Source organism: Pantherophis guttatus, chromosome 2 (assembly GCF_059756535.1).
Source record: "Pantherophis guttatus breed Tessera chromosome 2, ASM5975653v1, whole genome shotgun sequence".
NCBI lineage: Eukaryota > Metazoa > Chordata > Lepidosauria > Squamata > Colubridae > Pantherophis > Pantherophis guttatus.
In genome coordinates, this window is record NC_142064.1 from 114,555,416 (window position 1) to 114,582,351 (window position 26,936).

The 26,936-nt window shown below is 41.6% G+C and overlaps 1 protein-coding gene across 1 annotated transcript in view; it reads left to right on the forward strand.

The window, feature by feature from the left end:
* Positions 1–26,936, forward strand: part of LOC132708866 (ophiophagus venom factor) — a 120,420-nt gene that overhangs the window by 40,499 nt on the left and 52,985 nt on the right. Inside the window, exons 18-25 of the mRNA XM_034434447.3 lie at positions 1,084–1,195; positions 7,055–7,140; positions 7,253–7,392; positions 17,689–17,901; positions 18,399–18,462; positions 18,796–18,882; positions 19,626–19,829; positions 20,448–20,523. Coding sequence (XP_034290338.2) covers positions 1,084–1,195; positions 7,055–7,140; positions 7,253–7,392; positions 17,689–17,901; positions 18,399–18,462; positions 18,796–18,882; positions 19,626–19,829; positions 20,448–20,523 — 982 coding nt within the window. The remainder of the gene's footprint in view (positions 1–1,083; positions 1,196–7,054; positions 7,141–7,252; positions 7,393–17,688; positions 17,902–18,398; positions 18,463–18,795; positions 18,883–19,625; positions 19,830–20,447; positions 20,524–26,936) is intronic.

Below are 26,936 nucleotides of genomic sequence, written 5' to 3' on the forward strand. Positions count from 1 at the left end.
CGATTCGCCCCCGATAGTCAGCGATGGCGTCAACTGACTATATCGGGACGTCGGAAACCACAGCCACTCAGTCTTGGACGGGTTGAGCCTGAGCCTGTTCCTTCCCATCCAGATCCGCACGGCCTCCAGGTACCGGGACATCACTTCAAGGGCATCGTTGGGGTGGTCTGGTGTTTCTAGATGTTCACAGATCTATTTTTTAATTATTTTTTCCAATATTTTCCAGGTATTGATGTTAGTCTGATTGGTCTGTAGTTTTCTGTTTTTTTTTTCTTTTTTTTCTTTTTTGAAGATGGGAACCATATCAGCTCTTTTCCAATCCTCTAATAGTTCCCCAGTGCAAATGCTTCCAGTAAATTCAAGGCAACCATAATCTTTGTAAAACAAAATTTTGTGGTTTTTCACTTGTGGCACAGTTAATTCAACAACACTGTTTATAATACCATTATATATAGGCAAACATAATCTTTTTTGGGGGAGGGATAATTTTAAAAATTTTCCTGTAATAAGTAATTCTACAAAAATGTGCAGCCTTAACTTTGCAAAAAGAAATCTGACTTTTTTTTTTGTTCTTTCTTAATGAGTTAATGAAAAAAGAAATAGAAAAGTAAATCCAGTTCTTCACATGTTTAAAAGGAAATAAAGAACTAAAATAAAATCTGGAAACCACATGTCCCAGCTGCACTAACCCAAGTAACTTCTTGCTTTGTTGCACTCAACTGGGTAACTTTTTGCTTTAATTTTTGTGCATCAAGATGGGCTCTTCAACTGGAGGCTGTAGGATTTTTTTTTTTTTTAATCCCTTGGGCATGTGGCATCCTCAGTACTCACTTGGGCATGGAGCATGGTGGAGGATGGTTTCACTGGAGCTTAACTGTTTAACGGCTGAACTCCTTGACTGGTCAATCTCTCAACTGGGAGTCAAAGACAGCCTGCAGCAGCAGCAGGTTATTCAGGACCTTTGTAGGACATGTCCGTTCATGGTCACCAACTCCACTCAATTTATCAAATACTTAATTAACAAATTAACAAAGTGTAGTTAAAGAAATAATACATTATACTAATTTGCCTTCTATTTTCCAGATGATAATGAAGATGGCTTCACAAAAGATGAGGATATCACCATAAGGTCCAATTTTCCTGAGAGTTGGTTGTGGCAAACTGAGGAACTGCCCAAACGTCCTAACAGTAAAGGGTACTGGAGTTCTGCTGTTTATATTAGCCCACTTTACAGTTGAAATGTAAATTTAATTATTGCAAAATTTATACAGGAATGGGGCAGTGTCTCTTCCAAGAGGAATCAATCAGTAAATGTCCTGAGCGAAACTTGGGGTTTATTTTTGACCTCCATTAAAAGAGAAAAGCTTTTGTTCATTTCTATGGAAGTGACTTGTCAGTCAGTCTGTTCTTTATTATGGTCAATGAACAGAATTCCATTTTAAAAAGGTAGACATTAAAACTTACAGCATAAAAAATATGCAACACTAATTAAATAATCAATATGATTGATTACAGTGTGTTTTACAAACAATAAAACAAAATTTTACAATATTGTCCCTAAAATAAATCTGACTTACCCAGAAATTTAGCTTATAAGGAAATTTAAGGCATGGCCATGTGTTTTTCTAAAATCAGCAGTGTATCAATATATGGATTGTATTTTCAATTGCCTCTTTGCCACAAGGACAAAGTCTTTAAAAATAAGGGATTTACCAAACTTTCTTACAGGAATACCTGGGGGAAATGTCTAAAATGTGCTAAGGTTTAGGCTGTTCTAAATTTAAAGATGACTATTTAGTTTTAATATCTTGCTGGTTTTAAAAAATGAAAACTGGCTGTTTTAAAAAACCATCTTTAGGGAGGACTGACAAATGTAATTGTCTTTCTGCATCCATAATTGGTTGTTTAAGGCTTGATACATCCTGCTTAAATTTGCTGAAAAGTCATGAATTCTGATACATGAATCTTAGCCAAGTTGATCCAGAGTTATCAGCCAGGATCAAAGGACCTACCGTAGGTCGACTGGGAAAAACAACAGTAGTTTCAACCAAATAGAGATATACATTGGCATATGCTGTTTTCCCCTTCTCACACCACTTCACACTGAAGGACCCCATTAGCAGCAATAATGCATCTTTCCTCTTGGGTTCTACTATATGGAGCACAGTAGAAGGACCAAGAAATGGTAGTTGTGGAGAAAGCTGCTTTTCAGCTCTTGCCACTTGGACTAGACCAGTGGTGGGATTCTGGGGGTTCTAGGGGTTTGGCTGAACCCTTTGTTAAATTGCTGGCTCACCCCGCCCCTTGCCCCGCCCCTCCGCACTACTATTTATTCCCAATAAATGGGGCAAGCGAGGCAGCAATTTAACAAACGGTTCGGTGTTTTTTTGTAATTTATTGGCCCCGCAGAACCCTTTGTTAAATTGCTGGCTCACCCGCCCCTTGCCCCGCCCCGCCTCCCACCCGTGTGGCGCCAGCTTACCGTAGCCAGGGGTAGGCAATTGTGGCTCTTTTACAACCTGTGGACTTCAACTTCCAGAATTCCTGATACAGCTTGGCTGTCTCAGGAATTCTGGGAGTTGAAGGCCACAGGTTGTAAAAGAGCCACAATTGCCCACCCCTTCCCTAGCCTGACATCCGCTGCCTGGGATCCACGTGGGCTGCCAGAGAGCAGGATGGAGGAAGCAGCTTCCACCTTCACTCACCCTCACTCTCTGCTCTGTTGGATTGCCGGGTGTTCGCTTATCCCACCCACTCCCAATCTATTGCTGCCTCCGGAGTCCCAGCTGATGGCTAGAGGAAAAAAAAGTTAAAATTCTTGCCGCGGGGCTTCAAATGGCCGCCCTAGAGCCAGTGGTGCAGCCGAACCGTTTGTTAAATTGCTGGCTTGCCCCGCCCCTCCACACCACTATTTATTGCCAATAAATAGTGGTGGGCAAGGGGTGGGGGAGCCAGCAATTTAACAAATAGTTCGGTGTTTTTTTGAAATTTTATTGGCCCACGGAGCTTCAGCATAGGCTAATTAGCCCCTTGATTCTATCGGCCTCCCGGCTCTCAGCTGATTTGTCTCAGCTGTTTTGCTCAGGGCTCTTCTGCTTCCTTGCAAAGAGTCCTGGAGCAGATCTTTTTTCCCTTAGCTCTGCTGAAACACGAAACTGAAACTGCTTTGCTGTTGCTGCAAGGTTGGAAAATTAGGCAGGCAGAATTCTTTTCTTTTTCCTCACCAAAAAAGGTAGGTGCAAACAATGGGAAATTTAGGGAAAAAGAGGAGAGTTCAGGATTTTAAAACACAAAAGAAAAAAAAGCTCTATTTAACTAGGGAATTGTAATAATTGAGATACTATTAATTGTATATTTCTGAAAGCAGAAATGGTTAAGTTGTGGTTTGGAGGAATATATGGGGGAAATTATTTGGTTTATTATTATTGGTAAATATAATTAATTGATTTGTAAGAAATTGGATTGCATGGAAATAATTGGAATATTCATGTTCATATTGATTAATATACAAAAAAGGTAGTTATATAACTAATTGATTTATATTAAAATGTTGAATTTATATTAAACAACTAATATTACATAATTAACCAATGTGAGGATGGATATAAAAATAGATGACAATGGGAAGGGGTATAATAGGGGGTAATAAAGGGGGGCAGAGGTCGACCTCGAGGCCTCTCATCTGTGGAGTGCCGCAGAGATCGGTCCTCTCGCCCCTTCTGTTCAACATTTATGTAAAGCCGCTGGGCGAGATCATCCATGGCTTCGGGGTGAGATACCACCAGTACGCTGATGACACCCAGCTGTACATCTCCACCCCAGGCCACCCCAATGATGCCCTTGAAGTGATGTCCCAGTGCCTGGAGGCTGTGCGGATCTGGATGGGGAGGAACAGGCTCAAGCTCAACCCATCCAAGACTGAGTGGCTGTGGCTCCCGGCATCCCGATATAGTCAGTTGACTCCATCACTGACTATTGGGGGCGAGTCTTTGGCCCCCACAGAAGGGGCTCGCAATCTGGGAGTCCTGGATATGCAGCTGTCCTTGGAGGAACATCTGACAGCTGTAACCAGAGGGACCTTTTGTCAGGTTCGCCTGATTCGCCAGTTGCGGCCCTTTCTTGATCGGGATTCCCTGTGCACAGTCACTCATGCCCTCGTCACCTCTCGCCTTGACTACTGCAATGCTCTCTACATGGGGCTCCCCTTGAAGAGCACCCGGAGGCTCCAGAATGCAGCAGCGCGGGTAGTGATGGGAGCAGCATGGCGCTCCCATGTAACACCGCTCCTGCGCGAGCTGCACTGGCTCCCAGTGGTCTTCCGGGTGCGCTTCAAGGTGCTGGTTATCATCTTTAAAGCACTCCATGGCATCGGGCCTAGCTATCTTCGAGACCGCCTGCTGCTACCGACGACCTCCCATCGTCCCATGCGCTCCCACAGAGAGGGCCTCCTCAGGGTGCCATCAGCCAATCAATGTAGGCTGGTGACCCCCAGGGGGAGGGCCTTCTCTGTGGGGGCACCTACCCTCTGGAATCAGTTGCCCCCAGAGATAAGGAGAATCCAAGACCTTAGTGCCTTCCGCCGTGTCCTTAAAACCCACTTTTTCCAGCAAGCCGGGCTGGCTTAAGAAGAAATTTTAAATGTTTTAATTGGTTTGTATTTTTAATTTTGGGCCAAATTTATATATATTTTAATTGTTTTTTAATATTTGTATTTTATGTTTTTTAATTCTGGCTGTACACCGCCCTGAGTCCTTAGGGAGAAGAGCAGTATATATATAAATTTAAAATAAAAAATAAAATAAAATAATATAGAATAGAAGGGAAAAATTGAATTTGATTAAGATTAGAGATGAGGATGAAGGGTAATATTAGTTTTTTACAAAAATAGATGAGGAATAAATATGGCAAAAAGGAAATATAGAAATTGTAAATTTAATTGAAATGACTAAACACTGTTTAAATTTATGAACCGGCCAAATACTCTGTTCAAAGAAAATACATTGTATGTTTGTATGTGTGTTTCTAATTATTGTTATTTATTCATATTTGTTCTCTTTTATTCTTTAAAGTTTAACAATTCATTCTTTATCTTAATATCTTTATGTTTGTTTGGGGTTGGCTTTCTTCCCTTTCATCTTTTTTATTGTACAGCAATCTTTCTCCTCAAACCTACCACCTCTCTCTTTTCTTTCCTTCTTACATGCTCTTCCTCCCCCTCTTTTTCTCCTCCCTACTTCCTCTTCCTTTCTCCTTCTCCTCCTCTCTTCCTCCCTCTCTTACCCTCCCTCCTACTCTAATTTCCCTTCCCTTCCTTCATCACTCTCTATTGCTGTATCCTTTTATGCATATGGACTACTCAGAGGGCTGAAAAAGTTATTTCTGACTGGTCCTCGCACTTTTGACCAGTCCTCGAACTTATGACTGTCCTCACATTTTATGTTTTTGCCCTATCTTGTCACCATGGTGAAGAGAAGCAGTTGTGAAATGAGTGACATGGTTGTTAAGAAAGCTGCACGGGCATAAATGTGAGGATGGTCATAAGTGTGAGGACCGGTCAAAAGTGCGAGGCCCAGTCAGAAATGACTTTTTTCAGCCCTCTGGGTAGTCCTTTTGTGCATATGGACTACTCAGAGGGCTGAAAAAGTTATTTTTGACTGGTCCTCGCACTTTTGACCAGTCCTCGAACTTACGACTGTCCTCACATTTTACGTTTTTGCCCTATCTTGTCACCATGGTGAAGAGAAGCAGTTGTGAAATGAGTGACATGGTTGTTAAGAAAGCTGCACGGGCATAAATGTGAGGATGGTCATAAGTGTGAGGACCGGTCAAAAGTGCGAGGCCCAGTCAGAAATGACTTTTTTCAGCCCTCTGAGTAGTCCCTATGCACATAGCCATGCCCACCCAGTCACATGATGAGCTAGCCACGCCTACACAGTCATGTGACCAGCTAGCCACGCCCACACAGTCACATGATTGCCAAGCCACACCCCCAACTAAGCCACGCCCACAGAACCTGTTGTTAAAAAAATTGAATCCCACCACTGGACTAGACCAGTTTGTTTTGCATCATCTCCCATCACAGGGCAACTTTGGAAGCTGTCAGTAGAACCTTGAAAGAAATGCAGATAAAGGAAATGTGACAGTGAGTCACCTTGAAGTTGATTTCAAAGTTATGAATAGGTAGTTGATGATCCAGCAGCAAGCAAATTGCATTGTTATATCTATTTCGCCTTCAAAATAAATGAGTATTTTATTATGAAACCCCACTGTCACAAACATAGAATTTAATGAGGGAAGTAATTGATGACAACTTCAATTTGCAACTCATTTGTGTTTCCCACTGATTCTGAGATATTTTGGAACAAAGTGCCTGTATGATTGATAGCTCTAGGAATTTTCTACCTGGTATTAGCTTCCAAGTGCACACTGTAATAGTGTTGTGGCTCCGTTACCTGAGCCTGTGTCATCGGCAGGAGAGAACTCCGAGAGTGAAGGAGAGGAGTTGGCAAGGCCTCCCTCTCCAGGACCCTCCTCTCTGGCAATGCCTTCGGTGTCCGCTGAAGGGCAAGAGATAGGGCCGGGCCAAGCACGTCGATACAGCCACAGGTGGACAGTGATGAGGGTAATGAGTCTTGGCTGGATCCTCGGCAGCGTCGCAGAAATAAGCGTGCGCAACAGAAGAAAAGGCGTGCCAGAGATTAGGCTGAGTCACTGGACCACACCCCACAGGGTATAAAAGGGGGTGAGGTGGCCATTCAGACTCTGTGACGGACAAAACTAACTACTATCGAGTCACATTGCATCTTTGGAAACAACATTATCGGCCTTGGATTTATTTTATGAACTGGACAATTCTTGACTGTGGGTATTTTGTTTATTGAGTAAAGTTCTTGGCAAGCAGCTACTGGGTTGTTGCCAAGCGTTTTATCGGAAGAATTGGTTGTCTGCCAGTTTATTTAACCCCCGGCTGTCTGTTTGTGTGCGTGTGTGGGACGGGGACAGAACAAATAGCTCTGCACAGGAATGATGTAACACCCTTAGTTTTTTTCCCTAGGATTTCAAGCACAACAGTGTCTTTTCATCTGAAGGATTCCATCACAACCTGGGAGGTGCTGGCTGTGAGCATTACACCCACCAAAGGTAAAGAATTACAAATGATAGACAGTTGGCAGGTGTGAAAAGCACCTAAGAATTGAAGTAGAATTAACGGGTTTTTTTGGGGGGGGGGCTTTGCCATTGGCCTTACTTGCAGGGATCTGTGTGGCTGAACCTTATGAAATAACAGCCATGAAAGACTTCTTCATTGATCTTCGAGTGCCATATTCAGTAGTGAAGAATGAGCAGGTGGAGATTCGAGCTGTTCTGTACAACTACGCTGATGATGAAATTGAAGTAAGTTTTGAGACTGTGACAAGAGTGTGGGTTTAGAAATTAGGAAATGTGCATGACTTGTGTTGCTATCAATTCCTTGACGGGCAAACTTTATGTACTTCCAAATCTAAGCCACATCATTTTCTGACTAATAAAAAAGTGCAGTGATGGAGGCAATGGTGGGCACATTTGGCTAAGCCTCTTTGGATCAGAGTTGCTTAAAATTTTTGTTGTCAGGACCCCTTCCCACTTTTGAACATTATGGAGGGCCCCCAAATAGCTTTTACTCCTACGGGCTATATTTACCCATCTTTACCATATTAAAAATTGAAATTCGTGCATTTGTAGAATATTTATTTACTGAATAATATAAAAACAATAATATTAAATCCATCACATATTAACCAATAGAATATTTTTCATGAAAAAATAGCATAATAATGAAAAGAATAACATTATTTTAAATGTGTGCAAATACCTTTACTGCCTGGCAAATAAAATGATATTGTGAGCCCCTGTGAGGGTTTTTAAAGAACCCTTCCTCAGATCACACTTTAAGAGACACTGGTTTAGATCATCATCTCTGCTCCATTTGTGTCTTCTATTGAGAAGTGCACTTATGGGGCTCAGGTATTTGGGTGGCCTTATTTGCATACATACTGAATTATTCACATAGTCCTATTTTCTATCATGATGAAGGGAAGGATGAATTGCATGATATGTATTCACCGGCTCAGCTCTTTGCCTTGCGAGACTCCCCCCTCTCGCAAGCCTGGCCTTCTACGTTATCGAAGGCCTACCTCGATGAAGGGTTTTGGAACCCAGAGAGGTGGCATGCCGCGAAGAGGGGGTTGAGGGTTTTTTTATGTAAAGTTTTAACTAATTTTTAAGGGGTTCCGGGGGGGAGGGTTGGATTAGCAGTAGGGTTATGGGTATGGGGGTTAACCCACTAAGGGGAGGGCCGGGTATGGCTGTGAAGCGCGGTATGGAGGGTGGGGTGCCCGGGGTCGAGAGGGGGGTTAAAGCTCATCCAGATAAAGCTTTTACTATCAGTATTGTGGGTGGGAGAGGTAGATATGGCCAGAACAGGGGGCCATATCATGTTAGGGGAGTGCGCGCCCGCTGTCTTCGAGCGGTGGCGCGCTCCGGCCCCCAAAGCTCCACTCATTCTCCAGGTTGCGCAGATCCTCAGGGCCATCGGCTGATGCTGTGCAATGCCAGGTCTGTAGTAAATAAAGCCCCCCTCATTTGTGATCTTGTCCAGGAGGGGGGAGCGGACCTGGCAGGTATTACGGAAACCTGGTTGGGCCAAGAGGGGGGTTCCCTCTTGTTGAAATGTGCCCACCAGGTTTCCGCGCATTCCATCGGCCGAGGTTGCAGGGTAGTGGGGGGTAGCGGTTATCATTAAAGAAGGTCTGAGACCGAGGGAGGCCACTGTTCCTCAGATGGCCAGCTGTGAATCCCTCCGTGTGAAATGGGGTCATGGGGTTCAGATGGGTTTGTTGATCACGTACCTGGGCCCCTGCCACGTGGCAGCAGCCCTGCCCGAGCTACTCAACATCATCGCCGCAGTGGCGGTTGATACCCCTAGGCTTATGGTCATGGAGGACTTCAACTTGCCGTCCGTGGGTGAGGCGTCTGAGGTGGCTCGGGAGTTCATGGCTTCCATGACAGCCATGGACCTGACCCAGTTAATTCATGGCCCTACCCCCATGGGGGGAAACACGCTGGATCTGGTTTTTGTCTCTGGACAGTGGTTGAGTGATCTTGAGATAGGGGATATAGTTACCAAGCCCTTGTCATGGTCAGATCACTCTCTCCTTCGTCTCGACCTTCAAACTGCTGCACCCCGCCACAGGGAAGCGGAGCCAGTGAGATGGTTCCGCCCCAGGTGCCTGATGGAACCTGACAGGTTCCAGATGGAGCTTGGGCCATTTCCTGAGGCTCTGACACACACCTCGACTGGAGACCTAGTGGCCGCCTGGGATAGGGCAGCCGCTGGAGCTCTGGATCGGGTTGTGCCTTTGCAGCCTCTGACCCGGCGCCGATCTCATTTGGCTCCTTGGTTCACTGAGGAGCTGAGGGAGTTGAAGCGCCAGAAAAGATGCCTAGAGAGCAGTTGGAGGGCCAGACTTTCTGAATCGGACCGGACACTGGTAAGATCTCATATTAGGAATTACCTAGTGGCGATAAAAGCAGCGAAATGTAGTTATTTTGCTGCTCTTATTGCGTCATCAGATAACCGCCTGGCCGCCCTGTTTAGGGCGACCCGCTCCCTGCTCCACCAGGAAGCGTGGGAGGACCCCTTGGAGGGTAGAGCCGAGGATTTTGTTCAGTATCTGTATGACAAAATCACTCAGATCCGGGAAGATTTGGACTCCGACTGGGTAGTCTCAGGGGGAGGGACTGGGGCAGGTCTTGAGAATGTTATCTGGGATGAGTTTGATCCTGTGACCCCTGAGGACATGGACAGGATTCTGGGTAGACTGAACGCGACCACTTGTTTATTAGACCCGTGTCCCTCCTGGTTAGTGCTGGCTTCCCAGGAGGTGACGCGAGGCTGGCTCCAGGGGATTATAAATGCTTCGTTGGGTGAGAGTGACTTCCCCGCCGCCTTGAAAGAGGCGGTGGTGAGGCCTCTCCTCAAGAAGCTTTCCCTGGACCCAGCAGTGTTGGCTAATTATCGTCCGGTCTCCAACCTTCATTTTGTGGTGAAGGTTGTTGAGAGTGTGGTTGCATGACAGCTCCCCCAGTACCTGGATGAAACGACGTATCTGGATCCGTTCCAGTCGGGCTTCAGGCCCGGGTACAGCACGGAAACGGCATTGGTCGCATTGGTTGATGATCTCTGGAGGGCTCGGGACAGGGGTTGCTCCTCCGTCCTGGTCCTATTAGATCTCTCAGTGGCTTTTGATACCATCGACCATGGTATCATGCTGCACCGGTTGGAAGAGTTAGGGGTGGGGGGCACTGTACTACGGTGGTTCTCCTCCTTTCTCTCCGACGGGTTGCAGTCTGTGTTGGCAGGGGGGGCAGAGGTCGACCCCAAGGCCCCTCATATGTGGGGTGCCACAAGGGTCGGTCCTCTCGCCTCTCCTGTTCAACATTTATGTGAAGCCGCTGGGCGAGATCATCCGTGGTTTCGGGGTGGAGTACCACCAGTACGCTGATGATACCCAGCTGTACATCTCCACCCCAGACCACCCCAATGATGCCCTTGAAGTGATTTCCCAGTGTCTGGAGGCCGTGCGGATCTGGATGGGGAGGAACGGACTCAGGCTCAACCTATCCAAGACCGAGTGGCTATGGTCTCCGACGTCCCGATATAGTCAGTTGACGCCATCGCTGACTATTGGGGGCGAATCGCTGGCCCCCACGGAGAGGGCTCGCAACTTGGGCGTCCTCCTGGATTCACGGCTGTCTTTAGAAGAGTACTTGACAGCCGTGACCGGGAGGATTTTTCATCAGGTTCGCCTGATTCGCCAGTTGGGTCCCTTTCTGGATCGGAACTCCCTACACACAGTCACTCATGCCCTTGTCACCTCCCGCCTGGACTATTGTAACGCTCTCTACATGGGGCTCCCCTTGAGGAGCACCTGGAGGCTCCAACTGGCGCAGAGTGCGGCCGCGCGGGTGGTTATGGGAGCAACATGGTGCTCCCATGTGACACCTCTCCTGCGCGACCTGCACTGGCTCCCGGTTGTCTTCCGGGTGCGCTTCAAGGTTTTGGTCACCACCTTTAAAGCGCTTCATGGCTTAGGACCTGGTTATTTACGGGACCGCCTACTATCACAAACAGCCTCCTACCGGCCGGTACGCTCTCATAGAAAGGGGCTCCTCCGGGTGCCGTCAGCCAAGCAGTGTCAACTGGTGGCCCCCAGGGGGAGGGCCTTCTCTGTGGGGGCACCCACTATCTGGAACGAGCTCCCCCTGGAGATACGGAGGATCCCGGATCTGCGCACTTTCCGCCATGCTCTAAAGACCCTCCTATTCCAGCAAGCCGGCCTGGCCTAATTTTCTCCCCTTTCTTTTAAATTTTTAAATTGGAATTTTAATTTGTTTTAAATTATTGGGATTTTTTAATTGTCTTGGGCTAAATTATTTAATTTAGTTTTAATTATGTTTCTAACTTTTGTATTTATATATTTTATTTTGTGCCTGTTCACCGCCCTGAGTCCTTCGGGAGTAGGGCGGTATATAAATTTAATAAAACAAACAAAACATAAACAAACATATGATATATGTGTATGTGTGTTCTGTGTGTACCCCTCTTCGGTGTTTCCTTTCATGTATCACAATGATTTGCTGGTGCAGGAACAGATTTAGTAGGGAATGTGTTTGTGTCATCTGTGGGAATGGTGAATTTTAAATGATTCTTTTTTTTATTATTATTAAAGAGTTTTACAAAAAAAATTTTTTACAAATATTTCCCCCTACCCCCTCCCTTCCTTACCCCCCAACCCCCCCCCGAACTTCCCAGAACAAAATACAAGATATAACAATTAACAATCATATACTAAACTAAGCTAACTATCTCTGGATTCCTATCCCCCCCTTCACACTTTAAGTCCCCTTTTACTTAACTAAATATAAGTACTCTTAATTTTTCTATTCATTCATAAGCTATTTGATACTTTTTAGTCCGATATTTGTTTTGAATATAATCAATCCATCTTCTCCATTCCGATATATATCTTTCTTGTGAATGATCTTTCAAATAAGCTGAAATTTTCACCATTTCTGCTAAATTTGCTATTTTTAATGTCCATTCTTCAATAGTAGGCAGATCTTCCTTCTTCCAATATTGCACCACCAAAAGTCTAGCTGCAGTTATTAAATTTAAGATCAATTTAGTCTCTATAACCGTACAATCTGTGATTATACCCAACAAAAACAACTGTGGAGTAAACTTTATCTTCTTTTTAAGAATATTTTGAATAATCCACCATATTTTAATCCAAAATGCTTTAACTTTTTTACAAGTCCACCATATATGATATTAAGTGGCATCATCACAATCACATCTCCAACACTTAGATTGCAAATTCGGATACATACAAGCTAACTTTTTAGGATCTAAATGCCATCTATAGAACATTTTATAAAAAGTTTCTCTTAAATTTTGTGCTTGCGTAAATTTCACATTTCTAACCCATATTTTTTCCCAAGTTTCCATCATTATTGGTTCCTGAATATTTTGTGCCCATTTTATCATACAATCCTTAACTAATTCCGTTTCTGAATCTATTTCTATCAATATATTATATAATCTTTTTATATGCATTTGGCCTTGATCTCTAATTTGTTTTACCAAATTTTCCTCGTTCTGTATGATACCAATTCTCTGATCTTCTTTCCATCTAGCTTGCAGCTGTCCATACTGAAACCAAGTTTGAATTATCCTTTCCTCTTTTAATGCATTTAAAGACTTTAACTGCAATATACCCCCTTCCATTTTAAGAAGCTCTTTATAGGTAATCACCTCTTGCTTTTGTTCTACACTTATATTCTCTATCGCATGTCTGGGTATTGCCCATATAGGTATTTTATAATTTAACTTATATTGATACTTTTTCCAAACTCGTAATAAGGCATTCCTTAATATATGGCTTTTAAAGGTCTTATCCACCTTCTTATCATATAATAAATAAGCATGCCAACCATATAACAAATCATATCCTTCAATGTTCAATATTCTTTCGTCTGTTGAATTAATCCAGTCATTAATTATTGATAGGACAGCTGCTTCATAGTATAATCTTAAACTAGGCATTTTAAGACTTCCTCTTTCACGTATATCTTGCATTATTTTTAACTTTATTCTCGGTCTTCTCCCTGCCCAAACAAAATTATTAATACCCTTCTGCCATTCCCTCAAATTTTCATCTTTCTTGAGTATTGGTATCATTTGGAACAAAAATAAAAACCTGGGTAAAACATTCATTTTTATTGCTGCTATTCTTCCCAACAAAGATAATTGTAATTTTCCCCAATTCTCCATCTCTTTCTGTATTTTTTGCCATAACAATTCATAATTATTTTTATATAATTTTACATTTGAAGCTGTAATATATACCCCTAAATATTTAACCTTTTTTACTATTTCAAATCCTGTTAATCTTTCTAAATCTTTTTTTTTTGTTTTACCGTCATATTTTTAGTTATTATCTTTGTTTTTTGTTTGTTTATTTTAAATCCAGACATTTGTCCATATTGGCTAATTATATCCATTAAACCTGTAATTGATTGTACTGGTTGAGTTAAAGTAACAACCAAGTCATCTGCGAATGCTCTTAATCTATAATCATGATGTCTAATTTTAATTCCCTTTATTTTATTTGACCCTCATATTTTATTCAATAAAAGTTCCATAGTTAAAATAAACAATAATGGTGATAAAGGGCATCCCTGTCTTGTTCCTTTTTCAATTTTAAAAGTTTCTGTTAAACCACCATTAATTATTATTTGTGCTGTTTGTCTCTGGTATATTGCCCTAATAGATTGTGTAAAATACTCTCCAAACTGCATCTTTTCTATTATTTTCAATAAAAATTGCCAATTCAATCGATCAAATGCCTTCTCCACATCCAAAAAAATAAGCGCTGCAGGGACTTGGTTGTTTCTTTCCAAATATTCCAATAAGTTTACAATTTGTCTTACATTACATTTCATTTGTCTCCCACTTATAAATTCAGATTGATCATTATGAATCATTTTTTGCATAACTATCATTAACCTATTTGCTAATATTTTAGCAAAAATCTTATAATCAGTATTTAAAAGCGATATTGGCCTATAATTTTTGGGTTGACTACAATCTTGGTCCTCCTTTGGGATCAATGAAATAAAAGCTGTTCTCCAGGATGGGGGTACATCTCCTCCAGCTTGAATCTTGCTAAATAATTCCTTAAGCAGTTCCACCATTTCTAACTGCAAATTTATATAATAAACTGCTGTCAGTCCATCTGTGCCTGGAGCTTTGCCCCCTTTTAACTGTTTAATTGCTAAAATAATTTCCTCTGAAGTTATTGGTTGGTTCAATCCTTCCCTTTGCTCTGGTGTAACTACAGGAATATTCTCCTCCTGTAAATATCTATCTATGTCTTTACCTTGAATTGTATCACTAGCATATAACTTCGTATAAAATTCTAAAAAAGCTTTTTTAATCATATTTTGTTGGTATACCCCTTTACCTTTGTATTCTATTTTTTCTATGGTACGTAGCTTTTGTTTTTTCCTTAACAAATAAGCTAACCATCTACCTGGTTTATTCGCATTACAGAAAGTATTATGTTTAGCATATTGTAAATTAGTTGCCACTTGATCTGCCATCAACATACTGAACTGCCCTCGCAACAAATATATTGTTTCCTTTATTTTCTTATCTGTTGGATTCAATATAAGTGCCTGCTCTTTCTTTTTTATTTCCTCTTCTAAGTCCCTCCGTTTCTTTTCTTGTCTATGTCTATATTTATTATTCAAATGTATTAAAATTCCTCTCATATATGCTTTACTTGCATCCCAAACCATTTCCATAGGTGTACCCTTGTGCATATTCATAACAAAAAATTCTTTCATTTATTTTTTACATTCTTTCACATTTTCCTCATATCTAAACAAATTTTCATTTATCCTCCAAGACCTTCTAGCTCCCTTTTCCTGCTCTAATTCCATCCACACTGGGCTATGATCAGTTAAAGTTCTTGAACATATCTTCATCTCCTTCACCCTAGAAAAAAAAAATCATTAGTGATTAGTATAAAATCAATCCTAGAAAAAGATTGGTGTCTATCAGAAAAAAAAGTAAAATCCTTTTCTTCAACATTTCATTCTTGCCAGATATCTCTCAGCTCCATATCATCCATCATGTCAAAAAAAGATTTAGGTAATCTAGCATGATTTTGGGTATTTGAAGTAATCCTTTTTTGTCCTTTTGAGTATCCAGTACTCCATTCCAATCATCCATTAATATACACGATTTATAATCCCATTGTATTATTTTAGTGTGCAAAAGCTTATAAAATTTTTCTTGCTGTTGGTTGGGAGCATATACTCCAATTAAGAGTGTTTTCTTCCCTTCTATTAGGAATTCAATTGCAGTGTATCTTCCTTGAACATCTGCCTCAATTAGTTTAGCTGTTAAATCTGTCTTTAGGTATATAACTATACCATTTTTCTTCTCTGGAGCAGATGCAACAAAATGTGTTCCCAATCTTGAATTTATCAAATATTTTTGGTCTGTCACTCTAATATGTGATTCTTGTAGACAAATTACATCGTTTTTAAACTGTTTCAAATAGTGAAATATTTTCTTCCTCTTTTGCGGTGAATTTAAACCATTAACATTCCAGGTCAAAAGTTTAGTTGCCATTCTTGGCACCTTGAAGCTTCTGGAGTGCCAGCTGGAGATCCTCCTGCACCTTTCTCTTTGGTCTTGCTCCTCCCACTGCTTCTATTTTTGTAGCTTCTTGAACTTTCATTTGGGTTTGCTGTATCTTTAAATCTTGTTCTCTTCGTTTAGCTGCAGCTCGGGGTCTGTCTTTGATCTTTTGGTTCTTCTCTTTTTTCTGCTACTTCCAAAGGTTGAACAGTACCAAAAAGTTGCAATAAATCTTCTTCAATAAGCGAAATCTCTCCTTCAACTTGTGGCTGTTTACTTTTCTTCTGTCCCTGTATTGCCAGCTCTTCTTTTCTTCTCCTCATTTCCGGGGATGATGGGCATCCAGCCTTTAATACATTAGTATAAAAATCTTTTGCCTTCCAAATTGTGTTAAGGCAATGCCTTTCTCCCAAGTAATTCACCACCAGTCCAGCTGGAACATCCCATCTAAACTGTATCTGTCGATTTCTAAGTTCATCCACCAAAAAAGCAAACTCCTTTCTGGTTCTCAACATTTTTGGGGGGATTTCTTTCAGTACTAAAACCTCTTGTCCTGCCAATTGAAGTTTATTTTTATAGAAGGCTTGTAAAATTTCATTTCGGATCCTCCTTGATGTAAAATAAATCACAATACCTCTTGGCAATTGGTTCTGTCTGGCAAATTAACACGATATATTTTGTCAATTTGCAATGAAAGATCTGCTTGTTGCTCTCCAGTTATCTTTGCAAAGGCCTCTGCAAAGATCTCTCAAATTCTCTCGATTGTGCTCTCTCAGACCTCTTACTCTCAGGGCAAATTCCATCGCTCTATATTGTAACATCACCACTTCATCGTCTGCCCTATCCATCTTGGTCTGAACTTCATCCATTTTATTTTCCAAATTCACATTAGACTGATTAATTTCTTCTACTCTTTCATCCAACAATTCAGTGTGTTTTGCCAGACCCTGAAATACCATTACTATATCTTCTCTTATTTCCTTATTCCGTGTTTGGATAACCTCCTTAATTTCAGCCATCTCATCAAAGACTCCCTTAATTTTCCCCTCTAAAACAGAGGTTTGCTGCTTAAAAACCTCCTGTAAAGACTCTTGTAGAGCTTCCAAAGTCAATATTTGTGGGTTTGAAGTAGACAAAGATTGTAGTTTTGATGGTTGTGCTGGCGATCCTCCAGCACTTTTAAAGCCAGATTTTATTTGCTTAGAAGCCATTTTTAACTTTCAATTTATACTTCTTGCAGCAACCAAATCAATAAATCCAATTGTTTTTAAATCTTTTGTAAGTATTGTAGTTTATTTAAAGTCCAAACTGTAATCTTTCCACTTTTAATCTTTCTTTCTTTAATATAGAATCCAATAATCTTGAACAGCCTTAAAAGCGCTAACGATGTTAACAATCACTTTCATTATAACTTTCACTTTTTCCCACACCCTGTTACAATTCAGGCGCCATTTTTCCTTTCCTTTATGATGATCTTAGAAGGAAGAAATATAGATACAGAGTTAAAGTTCAGTACTTGCAGTTACTAGGACTCCTGTTTTTGTTCTGCCTGCTTTGAGATTAATTTGAAGCTGAATGTTGATTGCAGAGGTGGTCGCGGCGTCTTGTTCTGCTTGAAGCAGAAAAGTCCCAGATCCGGAGCTCTGTCGGGCTACCAGGGAGCTCTCACCCTTCAAGCCCCAGAATTGTTCCTAGGGCTTTTGGGGAGCTCTACCTTCATCCGGCTGCTCGCCTTCCTCTCTTCTCCCGAGGGGAAGGTTTCCAAACCGCTAGACAGCTGATTTGCTCTGTCTTAGTGGTTTTAAGGAGATCGCGGGGCTGACGATCCAAAAGGAACATCTGCCAGCGCCTGCGGTGCCACCGGAAGTCTTAATTTTAAATGATTCTTATTGCCAAAGCTGCCTTGTGGCTCATCTGCTTTTTTTCATCTCCACTAGGTGCGGGTGGAACTGTTACACAACCCAGCCTTCTGCAGTGCTTCCACAGAAAGACAAAGTTACCGACAGGAGTTCCCGATTAAACCCCTGTCCTCCAGGGCAGTACCATTTGTGATAGTCCCATTACAGCAAGGATTGCATGATATTGAGGTCAAAGCAAGTGTCCGGGTAAAGGGGCTGCATGATGGTGTGAGGAAGAAACTGAAAGTTGTAGTAAGTAACAAGTGGGGTTACATTATGGCTCTTGGAGAGAAAGTGATCGCTGCAGATAAAAACTATTTACCATAATTTTATTAATGAATGCATCTTTTACCTTCTCCCATTGCAACACAGGCTTTTTGGTCTCAAACATTTTACTTGTAAGAGCACTAAATAACAAGTCTACCACTGTGGCTAAAATGTTTCTGATTGTCTTTGAAAACTTTTGGAATCTTCCCATATCAAAATTTGGTTGCTTTGAAAATGGCAGAATGGAGGCAGAGCTCCCTGCTTGGGGAGTTCTTTCATGTAGTTATTTTATCCTTTTCCTATTGTGCACTCAAACATCAATTTGATTACTGAATATTTTAGTACACTTCTAAGAGATGCTACAGGAGAGTCTTTGTATTTTGTAAGTGTTCTTATGAAGTACTTGTTGCTATCATGCATGATATTTTTATTTGCAATGAGGCTCCCATAAGAGATTGTTCTGGTGTCTTTTTCGGTAACAGCCTGAAGGGATACGGAAAGATATTGTGACTATTATTGAACTGGACCCACGTGCAAAAGGACTCGGTGAGTAATTCTAATTCTTACTCATTAATTCCCGTTATACCTTTTACTAAGTCCTGCAGATGGCAAAGTCCTTTCACCCATATGCTTTATTGTTTCCAGGGAAAGGAGAGGATCTTTTTACCATGACAGTTTAAATAAAAGTTATTTTACTTTGGAAATGTTATGTGTTTACAGACAATTATATTCCTTCCTGTTAAGTGCCTATTAAGATAATTGTGTTGAATTCCAGTTACAACTGATTATTAGAAACAATGCAGAAGAGGAACCTAATGTGGAGGTAACTAGCATTTTTCTTTTCTTGGAATTTTCCTCATTTTGTTTTTAATTTTTCAGGTGGAACACAGCGACAAGTGGTTAAAGCCAAAAAATTAGATGACAAGGTGCCTGACACAGACATTGAAACCAAGATTACCATCCAAGGTAATCTTGTTATTTGAAATCCAGTTATTTGAAATCCAGGCTCCTACATCTGTTGAACAGAGAAAATAAAATAGTCACAAGCCCAATTCTTGCTACGAGTCATTGGCACAATATCTCCCTGTCCTTCCATTCATGAATCGATGAAGTGTAGATCAGAGCCTTCCTCATTGGATTCACAGGTACAATGGATCTGTCCCACTTCTGTCATTTAACCTTATTACTTCTGCCATCTGGTGAGATTAGACCAAGTGGGTGTTCTCCAGGTCCTATTGTTTAAACAGTGAGGGACCTATGGAGCCTTCCTTCTGTGCTCAGTGCCTGCCCTCGGGAATGATCCTCCTAGATTCATGCAGGTCCAATCCTAGTGACATTTTAAAAATCATTTAATTTTTTTTTCTCATGGAGCTCCTGCAAAAGTGTGGTCTTCTACTGGTATTGGTTTTCTACTGGTATTGAGTTAATCTTCTGGTCAGCTAGGTCTTTTTCTATATATATTGTTTCTTCTTTTTAACTGGGTGGTGTAAGGCATTCAGAATTGCTAAGGAATCATAGAATCTTGAAACCAAATTAAATAAATTAGTTAATAAACCTTCTAATTAGTCTACTTGCCTCAAGCTCTAAAGGAAGGGTAGTGGAGTTGGAAGCAAGATTAGATTAATCATTTGCCCTAAAGATATTGAAGCTTAAAGAAAGATCACAAACTACCCAGCTTCTAACATGCCTGGCAATTTTTTCACATTTAGGTGATCGTGTGGCTCAGATTATTGAAAGCTCAATTGATGGAAGTAAACTCAGCCATCTCATTATCACTCCTTCTGGCTGTGGGGAGCAAAATATGATCCGCATGACTGCACCGGTCATTGCCACCTACTACCTGGACACAACAGAGCAGTGGGAGGCTCTCGGCATAAAACGCAGGCCTGAAGCTGTCAAACAGATCATGACTGGTAAGATAAATTGTCTCCAGACTTGTTTTCTTCAGGGGATGGAAATGTGAGATTCATTCATTCCTAAAATGAACAAATGTAAGACTCACAGAAGTCAAGAAGCCAAGTGTTCTTAAATGTATGGCGGGTTTTTTGTTGTTACTGTTGTTGTTTTCTTTCACAAGGTAGGTTTCTGCTAGCTTAGCTAAGGATATCCCTTCTTTAGCCTGGAGAGGTGGAGGTGGTCATAGTAACTGCTGAGCAATATTTAAATATGGACTCATTATCATAATATTCTATTAAAAGAAATACATTTTAATCTCTTTTGTGGTAAGTTTGGAAGTATTGTTCTGATATCAAATGTCTGTTTCTCAGTTGTAGAGGAGAGTAATGTATGTTCTATTCATCAGCTCCTTTTGTTGTTGTTGTTAAGGTTGCTTGCTTTCAGAATCTCAATGGCAGAGTGGGATGGTTTTACACTGAGACCAGAACACAAATCAAAACAATTGTGCAAAGGAAAAGCAGCTCCAATGAGACACATAGCAAAGAAAGAAGAGTGTAAAACTGTTTTGGATGCAAGTGTGATTTTGTATGGCTGGAGCTAAATTTCACAGCTCTTTCTATCTTGTCCCTTTTCAGGTTACGCCCAGCAGATGGTGTACAAGAAAGCAGACCATTCCTATGCAGCATTTACAGATCGTGCATCTAGTACTTGGTATGGACAAAAATATAGCCATTACTTTCAGATCATGGAAAGGCTTTCCTCTAACTTCCTCTATAAATGTTCATATATTTTCATTTTCTAACTTCTGCTGGTGCATCTGAGTCTCTTTATTTTTTGCTTTCTTCAATTCCTCATTTCTGCCTACCATTCCCTTCTTTCTAGTAGCTTCTTCCCAGGCCGTGCTTCAGTCCTTGACAAAATACTCTTTTCTAATAGTGGCTTGCCTATATATGTCACCCTTGTCTTCTCATGTCTAGCATTTAGTATCAATGAGTTGTATTGTTTTTTTCCTTAAAATAAGAATCAGAATGTCCTGCTTCAAGATAGCGAAAGCACTTGAAACATTGATTCCCTGAGATTGAGTTGTTGTTGCTGTTACTATTACTAGATTTTTTTTTCCTTTGGTCAGCTCAAGGCAGCGAACAAACTTAATACTCCTGCCATTTATTTTCCCCCACAACAGCAGCCCCATGAGGTAAATTGGGCTGAGAGAGAGTGAGTAGCCCAAAGTCACCCAGCTGGTTTTCATGCCTAAGGGAGGCCTCAAACACACAATCTCCTGCTCTCTAGGCCAAGACCTTCACCACTACTGCAAAGTGGCTCTCTGAATAGATAATTATCCTACTTCAGTGGGGATCTACTGTGTCAAACTTAAGGCCCGCAGGCTGAATCCGGCCCATGATGTGCTTACATCTGGCCCGCAGGGCTGCCCTGGCAAGGGACTGTCCCCCACCTCACCTCCAATCTGGCCAGGTGCTTCCACTGGGCAGGTGCAGCTCGTTGGCCCCTCAGCTGCTCATTGGCTGGGGTGCAGGGGTTGCCCAGTTCTGCGCTCCCCCCCCCGGCTGAGTCAGGACTCTGACTCCAAAAGGCTGTGGATGCCCCACCTGAGGAGAGTGGCAGGGGAGGAAAGGAGGGCAAGCAGGGCAAGCAGCCTGTCCCAGGATCTGCCGGGGGAGAAGCGCCTGGCGGGCAGGCTGCCATGGGGCTTAAGCCAATGCAGAGCTCGCTTGTGGGAAGCAGCCAGCCAGCCAGGCCAGTCTGGGTAGCAGAGGTGGAGCTGGAAGGCAGCAGGGAAGTTATTCTTGGGAGTAGTGGATCTCCCCACATTGGAGGGAAGCCTTGCAGTTCTCTCCCTTCCAGGATGCAGTGTCTGGGGAGAAACAGCGCTGGCTCCACACTTGGCTGCCAGAATTTGAGGAGGGGCAAGAAGCAGTGGCAGTGCCAAGTTGGAAGAGGGGAGGGTGGGAAGAAGCAAATCTCCTCTGTGGAGAAGTGTCAAATCCCCCCCCCCTTTCTGCCCACGTCCGCAGAGTTTTTAATGCAGCTGCAGATTTGAATTCTCCCCCTTCCCACAATCTCAAAGAACGTCCTGGCTTTTCCTATTCCCCATAAATCACTCCCCCAATCTTTTTCCTTCTGCCTGGCAGCTGCTTGCCAAGAAGTCAATGGAAGCCAATGGGCACTGTCCTCCCAAGACCCCTTTCTGGCTCTGTCTTTGTCAACTGTTTGTTGGGCTGATGCCCAGGGGCTCTGGCCCCCCAGCCCAATCTTCTGCTTATCTGGAGGTTGTAGGAGTGGGGATTATTGGAGAAGGCCCTTCTTCTCTTTCCCAACAGTAGACAGCAACATCTGGGGAAGGTGAGGCTTTGTCTGCCCTGCAGGCAAATATAAACGAGTCCTCTCCAGACTTAGGTGGCCTTGAAACCTGGCTGGAACCAGCTGGAGGGAGTCTGCTTCATCTCTGAAGACAATCCCCCTCCCTAATTTCCAAGCAGTTATAGCAAAAGCAAAAGCATGCAAAAATGCCAGCAAGCCTCCTCTCCCTTCCAACAGAATGACAGGACACAATGGTGGACCTGATATGCTGCTTCCCTGAACAGCGGCATTAGTCCTGGAGAACAAAACAAAACAAACAGGGAGAGAGGAAGCATAAAACAGGGGAAATGTCATTTGGATTTGTCAGGATACTGATTATGGAAGTGTTTGATGAGTTTAGGGGCTTTAATATAGTGATGGTCAACCCACTCATTCTGAGCTATTGGGAAATGTTTCCAGGCCACTAAGTACAGAAGGGTTCCCCTATGCTTACAGGAATCTAAAATTCCCCAAATTTCAAAATTCTGCTTCCCTTCTGTCATTAATGGTTCCGGGGTTGGTGGAAGTCTAGGTCTAAGGGGAGAAGTGATTTCAGGTTTCAATAAGGTGCAGTGAAACGGGGTGAACCTCTCAAAGAGACTTGGGTAAGTCTAGTTCTACAGTTACTGGTTAATAATGCAATTGATTGGGAAGGGCCCCACAAATTTGGGTCATAGTTTCTTTGATAGCTGTAGATACTATGGGAAGTGAGTAGAAAGGTAAACTCAGTCACCAATCTTAAATGGGTTCTTCACGCTTCTTGTTGGCTTGCTTCTTATAAGCCTCATTTCTGCCAAAGCCTTCCTCACCACTGGTCACTTATTTCGCAGTTGGGAGACCCACTCTTTCAACAATGCAACTGGGGGGTAATTGAGGGGCAATTCAGGCATTGGTTTGAAGTCCTGACCTGTAGCCATTCTAAAAGGAGTGAATACCATGCTACTATGTATGGAATTATTATATGCCACTTCAGCAAAAGGCAACAGATCAGTCCAGTTATCTTGCTGATAATTTTTTTTTTTAATTTGATTTATATGCCGCCCTTCTCCGGAGACTCAGAGCGGCTTACAATGCATTAAGCAATAGCCTTCATACTTTTGTGTATTTATACAAAGTCAGCTTATTGCCCCCAACAAACTGGGTCCTCAATTTACCTATCTTAGAAAGGATGGAAGGCTGAGTCAACCTTGAGCCTGGTGAGATTCGAACTTACAGTAATTGCAGACAGCTGGTGTTAATCACAATGCTATTAGTCTGCTGAGCCACCGGGCCCTATATAATTGAACTCAGGTGTTATATAATTGATATAACACCTGAGATACTGCTCCCATACTGATTTGATATGTTAACACCTTCCATTAGTTTGGGAGTGGTGACTTGAGCTAAGCCCCTGGTCAGTCCCAAGCAGGTTAAGAAAAACCCTCCAACATTTAGAGGTGAATTGCATCCCTCTATCTGAGATTATATGTTGGGGTGCTCCATGTAGACTGTAGACATGGTGCGAGAATAGTTTGGCCAGCCCCCATGCAGAATCTTCTGACAGGGGACAAAATGCACTTGCTTAGAAAATGAATCAGTTATCATCCATATAGCTGCATTTCCAGAGCTTTCTGGAAGTTCCACAATAAAATCCATGGAGATTTTCTCCAGTGTACTGAAGGCTCTGCCACTGGTTAGAGGAGTCTGAGGTTTTCCCTTGCCATTGCTTGGCAGAGGTGCAGACAGGACAACCTGCCACATAGCTTTCGATGTCCTTTTTCAGAGACGGACACCAAAGCTGTCACTTGATTAAATGTAAAGTCTTTATAAAGTCAAAATGTCTAGTGGCTTTGGAGTCATGGTTTTTCTTCAAAACCATCAACCTTGGCACATCAAGGTTCCCCAAAACCATCAACCTTGGCCCCCACCCAAGCTAGTCCATCCTGGACTGAGCAAAAATTCCCATGATTTCAAAACCATTTGTCGTCCTTCAGAGCGACTTTAAATGTGGCTGTAACCTCATTGCCAATTTGTTGTTTTTCTTTTGCTTGTGCCCCGGTGATGACTTAAGCAGCCAGTTTTCTGGATGGGAGCAGAGGTTTGACTAGTTCTGCTTTAGGGTCCCAAGGCTTTTTCAAGAGGCAACTGGACTTTCTGTTTTTTCTTTGAAGATGTTTCACTTCTCATCCAAGAAGTTTCTTCAGCTCTGGCTGGATGGTGGGGAATGGAAGGATTTATACTCTTTGCAGACAGCTGGACATTTGCATTCTTTTAGAGAGTTGTTGAGGCCCCCTGGAGGTGTTTTTTTTTAAATATTTTATTAAGTTTGTGAAAATACATTAAATATCATTTCTATTTACATCGGAAGTGCAGTGTTTTATACATATATACATATATACAAGATATGTACCTGGTATTTCTTAAGCTACTTATTCCTTTTATTAGGCACATCTTTTTCTCCTTCTTTTATTTTATCGTTCATCCATTCATACCACCTTCCCCAAACAGTATAGTAATCTGAATTTTCATCCTCATTTATTTCATGTGTTAGTTTGCTCATCTCTGCGCACTCCAGTATTTTCCTAATTATATGTTCTTCTGTTGGCAGATCTTTCTCTTTCCAGTATTGTGCGTATGCCAGTCTAGCAGCTGTGGTGATATGTATAATTAAATAAATCTTTTTCTTTCCATAATTCCTCTTTATTATTCCCAGGAGAAATATTTCAGGTGTCAATTCAATATCTTCTCCAATTATTTCTTGTAACCATCTCCAAACCTTGCTCCAATACCTTTTCGCATCAGGGCATGTCCACCACATGTGAAAGAAGGTGCCCTGTCCATGACCACATTTCCAACAGTTTGGGTGAATATTTGGATACATCTTTGCTAGCCTAGCAGGGACTAGATGCCACCTGTGTAACATTTTATACTGGTTTTCCTTATAAATCACTGCTCTGGTCAGTTTATAATTCCTATTCCATGCCTCTTCCCACTCGTTAAAATTTATACTGCGTCCAATGTTCTTCTCCCTTGCCCCCATTTGGTTTTTGATTGTGTCCTCTGTTCTATCTTCATCTAATAGGTAGTTATATAGTTTGGCCAAAATCTTTTTTCCTGTTCCCATCAAAACCTTATCGAATCCACTAGATCCTAGTTCTAAGCCGCATTCTTCCTTGTCTTTCTGGTATCTAGACTTTATTTGTAAATAAGTCCACCAATCTAAATTGATACCTTGATCTCTCAAGGCATCGTTAGACTTAAGGTTTCCTCCTTCATCTAGTATGTCTTTGTATCTACACATTTTCTTCATTCCCCATCTGTTAGGATAAATCAGGGCCTCCATCGTGGAGAGCCACTTTGGGACTTTTTTATAATATCGCTGTTTAATTGTGGTCCATGTTTGTATTAAAGTGTCTCTAATTTTATGCCTATGAAAGTATGTTTTCTTTTTCTTCTCTGTGTCCCATAAATATGCGTGCCACCCTTTCTGTAAGTCGTGGCCTTCCAACATTAGGATCCTTTCATTTTCCAGAGTGGCCCACTCCCTTATCCATACTAGCTTGGCTGCCCTGTAATATCTTTCCAAATCCAGGAGTCCAAATCCTCCTAAATCCCTTTTTCCTTGTAAGATTTTAAATGAGATCCTTGGTCTTTTCCCACCCCATATAAATTTCCTAATGTTTTTGTTAAGCTCTAAAAAAAATTTCTTATCCAGATTTACAGGTATCATTTGATACAAATACAATAGTTTTGGGAGGATGTTCATCTTAATCGAGACTATTTTGCCTAGGAGTGACAGTTGTATTTTCTTCCATCTATCCAAATCTTGTTTTATTTTCTTAGTTAAGGGGGTATAGTTGTCTTCCTTTAGAGATGAACACCTTGAAGTTATCCAGATTCCTAGATACTTTATTTTTTTTTAACAACCTGTAATCCCAATTTTTCTTCTATCTCTTTCTTCTGTACCTCGGTCACATTCTTAGTTAGTATTTTGGTTTTGGTTTTATTCAATTTGAATCCTGCTACTTCTTCGTATTTATCCAACTCCTCTAGAATTTTTTGTCCGGATTCTAATGGGTTTTCCAAAATCAAGGCCACATCATCTGCGAATGCTTGCATTTTATATACCTCTTTCCTAATTGTTAACCCTTTAATTTCCCCATTATTCCTGATTTTTCGTAGCAGAACTTCTAAGGCCAAAATAAATAATAGAGGTGATAGGGGGCAACCTTGTCATACCCCCTTCCTGATCTGGAATGTTTTGGTCCTGTCTCCATTTAATAAGATGCTCGCCCTTTGATTGTCATAAATAGTTTTTATCATCTTTTCAAAATTTGCTCCAAATCCCATTATCTTAATTTGTTTAATCATGAAATTCCAATTTAAATTGTCAAATGCCTTCTGGGCATCTACAAAGACTAAGGCCATCTGCTTTCCTGGGTGTTCTTTATAATATTCTAGAATGTCCAACACAATTCTCAGATTATCCCTAATCTGCCTCCCTGGGAGAAATCCATTTTGATCCTTATGTATCCAAGTGTTCAATATTTTTTTTGTTCTTTCCGCCATTATACTCATGAATAATTTATAGTCGGAGTTAGAGAGAAATTGGTCTATAGTTTTGAATTTGTTTTAAATCAGCATCCTCTTTTGGCAGTACTGTGACATGGGCTTCCCTCCACGAATCTGGGATTTTAGAGCCCATCAATGCCTCATTGTAGATTACCACTAATTTTGGTTGTAATATTTCTTCTAGATTTTTATATATTTCTCCTGGGAATCAGTCC